Here is a 5,437-nt window from a genome sequence, read left to right on the forward strand (position 1 = left end):
ACACACACACACACACACACACACACACACACACACACACACACACAAACACACACACAGCCCTCCCCCCTTGTGCATGCGGCATATGCTACAGTCATTACAGATCAGAGAGAGGGGGGATGACAGTAAGTGATGACTCTTCTTCCCCCTCCAGCAAACATCCAGCGGCCCTTTGCGGGTCAGTAGCTGGATCCTCCAGCCATAAAGCCCCCCCGAAAAGTGTCACTTTCACCCCCTCCGGTTTGATCTCTTGTTGCATTTGTGGTTTAAACTTAACCGAGCGGGTCTGCTTGAAATTGAATGACAATCGATGGATCCCGACACACCTTCCTCCAGGGCCCACTTCATGTGTTCAGTTATGGGCCCCACACAAGACGCCAATGTGCAGCTCGTGGTGGACGAGACGCCCAAACAAAAACAGCTAGGAGGGGGGAAAGTGAGTTCCGGTTGGCAAGTGTCAAAGGTACAGTAAGGGTCAGCTGAAACAGCTCTTGACTTGGACGGGCAGTGCCGGCCTACTGTAACGAGCCGTGTGTCAAAAATAGTCGAAAAAGACACTCTGTGTTCATTCTCTCTCCCTCTCTCTCTTTCTTCGATTCACACACACAAACACACACACACTACTGGGGCCAGGACAGGCTGTGACTGGGCCGGTAGCTCGGGGCAGATGGTGTGCGAGGCAGGGTGCTGGGTGGGTGGAGGGGTTATAGTGTGTGTGTGTGTATGTATGTGAGTGTGTGTGTGTGTGTGTGGGGGGGGGGGGGTGTGGGAGGGTGGGGGATGGGGGTGAGGGGGGTGCTGGCAGCTCTGTTTATTAGCCGTCACAGTGAGATAGCTCGAGCCTCAAACAGACACACCTACACACTCACATGACAGCAACGAATACACATCCGGTACTAAACTAAACCCTAACCAAAAAGCGCATGCTTATATATATATAACTATCATTAAACTAGAGGAAATCACCATACATAATCTTGCACGTCATCTTTTCTGAAAGGTTCATTTTCTAGGACCATTGAGAATGTCAGTTTCGACGCAAGAGGATGAACCCACACGGAGTATAAAAGATCAAAAACGTTTGCTCGTCACAATTCCGCGCCATCTCATGTCCGTGCGAGGAGCTTTTTGCGGAACATATAATGGAGGCTTGTCGTCGTCCGCGGAAGCGTACCGCCCACCCCCAGGTAAAAGCTCCGTCGGCACCGTTGCCGTCGTTTGCACTGTTAGCGCCGTTAGCTGCAAGCCGTCGGCTCAGCTGCTTGGAGGCAATAGATTCGATCTAACTTTTGCGTGTAGCACCTTAAAAGTTGTGAGTCTAAACAAAAGCAATGCCCCCAGTGGTTTTGAAGATATGGTCTGAAGGTTGGAATTATTTTTGAATAATCTTATCGTCAACAAATCCCATATAAAACTATGTCTCTGTCTCTATACTTTCCGACCTGTCTGTGGCTCCTACTGTCGACGTCAATCTTTAAAAACACTTCTCCCAAAATATATTCCAAGGTTATGGCATGGAGCACCGGAGCTAATGACACACCAAAGACTAATGGACGATTTTGAATTCTCCGCTCTCAACAGTTTGCCTTTTTACAAAACAGAAGTCCACCCGAGAGAACTCTTGCCTTCTGCTGCTCGAGATCGACTTTTCTTCTCACCTTGCCGATGAGCTTCCCCCTCTTGTTCATGCAGATGTAGAAGCCCGTCTCGGCTCCCTTGATGCGCACTCGGCTCCCGAATGTGTCCGTCTCCACGATGAGTTTAGCTAAAGGGATCGAAACAAAAAGAAGAATTTTGTTAGCAACCCGAGCCGAGAGCAGGACGCTCTGTAAAAAAGGGTTGACGTGCCCCTTTTCCTGATATTCTATAAAACATTAAAAATCTGAATGAATGGCTCAACAGCGTGCACACGCTGGACATAAAAGCATGCAACACACACAGAAATGCTTCAGTGCGTTTCCAAGCATGCATACTCTCTCTGCTTACACACACACACCAGAACCCGTGGGACTGTTCCTGGGGATTTTGTGCGAGCTGAAGTTCTTGCAGAATGATAAAACCACCTGTCTCCTGATTCTTTGAAAGCTAAAGAGGAGCGACCCTGGCAGGCCCATTGAGAATTCCTCTTCGAATAAATCTGCGTTGACCTCACACGTAAAGCTTCATATTTATATTTCCTCGAGACATACTGAAAGACATGCGGACGGTTCACAGAGCAAGGACTTTGTGAAAAGTTTTTTTGTTTTATCGTTGCTTTTCAGCAAGAAATCATAACTTTTGACAGATGCAGCGATGTTACATTGTCGTCGATGTTTCTCCAGAAACATTAAGATACCTTTTCTAACCCACGCCGCCTCGTATAAAAGTGTGTCCATGGCATCAACCTCCAGGGTCACTGGGGTCGTCCACCCACTGACTAACTACACGACGTCCGAGAATTACAGCTGTGGCTAGAACTGGCAGCTTCAGCCGAGCCGAGTCTGAGTCAAAGACAGACGTGGGAGGCTTTCTTTCCCGTTACGCACTTTTTCTCTCGTTGAATTCCTCCAGGTGACATGAATAGCTCACGTTCTCCTTTTGAGGACGCACAACGTGACATGATCGCAACGACTACAATTTGATTCCCCAGTGCAGCAAATGCATCGTTTTGAATATAGGTATTCTAGTGAACTGTAACAAAAAAAGTGTAGGCTGAAGCGGCTGCAAAGCTCAGCGAGGCCCAGTTTGGTTCAGACCGGACGGAATGGGGTTGGAGGTGGAGGGTTGGAGTGTGTGTGTGTGTGTGTGAGGGGGGGTGGGGGGGCAGGAAATGTTCGGAAGGTAGAGAACTGAGATGCCTTCTAATGGCTCTTCCAGACCGGGTGGGATCTCTGGAGGATCACCTTAAGCAGTGCCTACAATCCGGCGGACGGTTTCTGTGAGCTCGGAGTTAACAGAAACTTTCGATCACAAAGACAGTCAGTGAACTGTTTTATTTAAAGGTAGAGGCTTCACATAATGCGGATGATAAGGGAGGGGATCAACTTTGGCGTTTTGAAACCAGACGGAAATAGACTGCATGAATGGGAACCAATTCTAATCCCTTCTCTCCTTGTTTATCCCGATTCACACTTGTTTATGAAAGAAATACAAATTAAATATGCAACAAAGATTTAGTTATTTCATCTCATTTTCACATCTCAGATTTGTTTTTAATGCTTCAGCCCTTCTGCACAAGTTTCATGTAGAATATTGGCCTCAAGCCAAGTCAGAAAAAAATAATTCTGGGAATAATTTCAATCACAGAGCAAAATCGAAATTAATACTGGTGACTTAAAAAAAACAAAAAAGTAGAATAATAAGATTTTTTTTAAATATCTTTAAATAAAAACGGAATTGTAAAACAATATACATGTGCAGGCCAGCGGAGATGAAATGTGATGAGGGGAGATTAAAAAAAAATGCATGGCGACATTTAATCTAACCCGAATTTAAATTGCAGGAGTAGCCTACTATGGACAATTAAAGATGTATATGGCGTAAATGGAAAATAAACATGACATGTATCCAGATAATTCATTGCATTTGGGCTGAACATATATAGAAAAAATATAGAAAATGTAATTATTTGAATCTATAAAAAAAAGAATCTAAGGGATCCACTTTAATATTTAAAAGAACTCGGCGGGTTATAGAGGAGGATATTTGTCGCCGTTGGGCACCACAGAAAGGAAGCTTGTGTCTGATATTCAGGGTGTTTTTCTCTTACCGTGCACGTCCCCGTCGTCGGCCATGGCGTTGATCTTCTTGTTGGGCAGGACCTGCACATGCTTTCCGCTGGTCCGGCTGTACAGCTGGTAGACCCGGATCAACCTGCGGCTCACGCGGTCCGTCACTTTGCTCTGCTCGCTTACATGCTGCGTGAAATTAGGCGGGGACTGATTGGTTACCTGTCAGAAATTAGATGTCACCACAATCATCAGTATGTGTTCATTCGTCTTTTTAGTTTTTTTAGTATTATTTATGTATTTTACTGATATTAAAAATAAAATCGGGTTCGGGTTACTGTAGGGAATCACAGAGAGGAGAGATATCCTAACGCAAAAACAGCTTGTTGTTGTTTACCTCCCCCGAGTGACAAGTGTAACAACTTCCAGGAGCGCTGCTGCCAAAATTAAATTAACGGCTTCCAAAACAGACGCTCGGTGTGATTACAGGTTGTGCGCATGAGGAGAGAATGCGCGCCGCAGCGCGCGGGGCCACTTTTAACTTCATACATCTGAGTTTGGATCTCCCTGTCAGTGATGGAATGACTCGCTGCTGACTGAAAACACTGGATCCCCGTGCTTACTTTTGAACCCAATGACCCCCCCCCCCCCCCCAAGTGTTTCCCCTCTGCCTCTCGTCTGTGCCACCGCGTCCCGTGCCAGGCCCGGTGTGTGTTAATCAGCAAACCATGCCAAGCGGGTCGCGCGCCCTCCCCAGCAGCCATCTGATATCGTTGTTATCACATAATGTTGCGATGAACCCCTCACCCTTTTACCCCTGCGCCGTGCGTCGCGCGCTTCGATCACCATATGTGTTTTTCTTAGATCCCCACGTGATATAATCCGCATTTTAACGCTCAATATAAAATAAAACAATAAAATAATGACAAAGAAATGTAAGGAAGTGACATACCTCAGCGTGGTAGCAGAATGCAAACAAGTGTAGACACCTGCAAAGAAGGAGAAGACAAGTTAAGTTAGTTTGGGAGCTGCGCGGAGGAGCCGTGTGTAAAGAGATGAAGGTGCAGGGGAGGATAGAGGCACTCACAGATAGCTGAGTTTGGATGCGATAGGTCGCATGTTGGATGGAGGTTCAAAAAAAGGCTCTTCCAGTAAATTCTCACCAGGGCTGCGAAGTCCAGCCGACCTCGTTGCAAGTCAAAAACTCAAGTCCAAATATTTCACCGAAATCCACAACACAAAAAGAAGAAGAAGAAAAAAACGGTCAGAGAGGGGCTCATGCATGCGCAGCGAGCACACTCCTCGTCAAAAAAAAGTCCATAACTGGCTCAAGTATCAGTGATTACTGAATGAAGGCTACGCAAAGTCTAAGTGCACTTGCAGAAGCGGAGCTGTGCGTTGAAGTTTTTTTTTTTTGGAAAAGCGCTGCAGGATTTTGTTCCCCTATATTTATACATATATATTCATGTTAACAAACAAGTTGGTCCCGGGCTGTCAGACTATTCCTCGTGGTTTGTAATCCTCTGCGGCCCTCAGGTGCGTGTGTGCGTGTGTGTGTGTGTGTGTGTGTGTGTATGTGTGTGAGATCCCGTGCGTATAGAGGAGACTCGGGCTGCCTTCAGTGCTCTATTCTGCTGCTGCTGCTTCTTCGCTCGCTTGTGACTGCAGGGACTGGAGGTTGCGTCTCTCTCTCTCTCTCTCTCTCTCTCTCTCTCTCTCTCTCTCTCTCT

The 5,437-nt window shown here is 46.5% G+C and overlaps 1 protein-coding gene across 2 annotated transcripts; it reads right to left on the bottom strand.

Annotated features, from left to right (window-relative positions):
- Nucleotides 1–798: 798 nt before the first annotated feature.
- Nucleotides 799–5,388, bottom strand: LOC116379047 (fibroblast growth factor 8-like). Of its 2 annotated transcripts, none has more exons than XM_031840968.1 (4): nucleotides 4,795–5,388; nucleotides 4,660–4,696; nucleotides 3,749–3,896; nucleotides 799–1,765 (listed from the first exon to the last, which is right to left on the bottom strand). In XM_031840968.1, exons 1-4 carry the CDS (start codon nucleotides 4,824–4,826, stop codon nucleotides 1,575–1,577), a joined length of 408 nt encoding a protein of 135 aa, XP_031696828.1. In that variant the 5' UTR covers nucleotides 4,827–5,388; the 3' UTR covers nucleotides 799–1,574. The 2 variants fall into 2 exon arrangements, with proteins under 2 accessions (XP_031696828.1, XP_031696827.1); XM_031840967.1 differs by having other exon boundaries at nucleotides 3,749–3,929.
- Nucleotides 5,389–5,437: the final 49 nt, after the last annotated feature.

Source organism: Anarrhichthys ocellatus, unplaced genomic scaffold (assembly GCF_004355925.1).
Source record: "Anarrhichthys ocellatus isolate YVR2014 unplaced genomic scaffold, GSC_Weel_1.0 scaffold3628, whole genome shotgun sequence".
NCBI lineage: Eukaryota > Metazoa > Chordata > Actinopteri > Perciformes > Anarhichadidae > Anarrhichthys > Anarrhichthys ocellatus.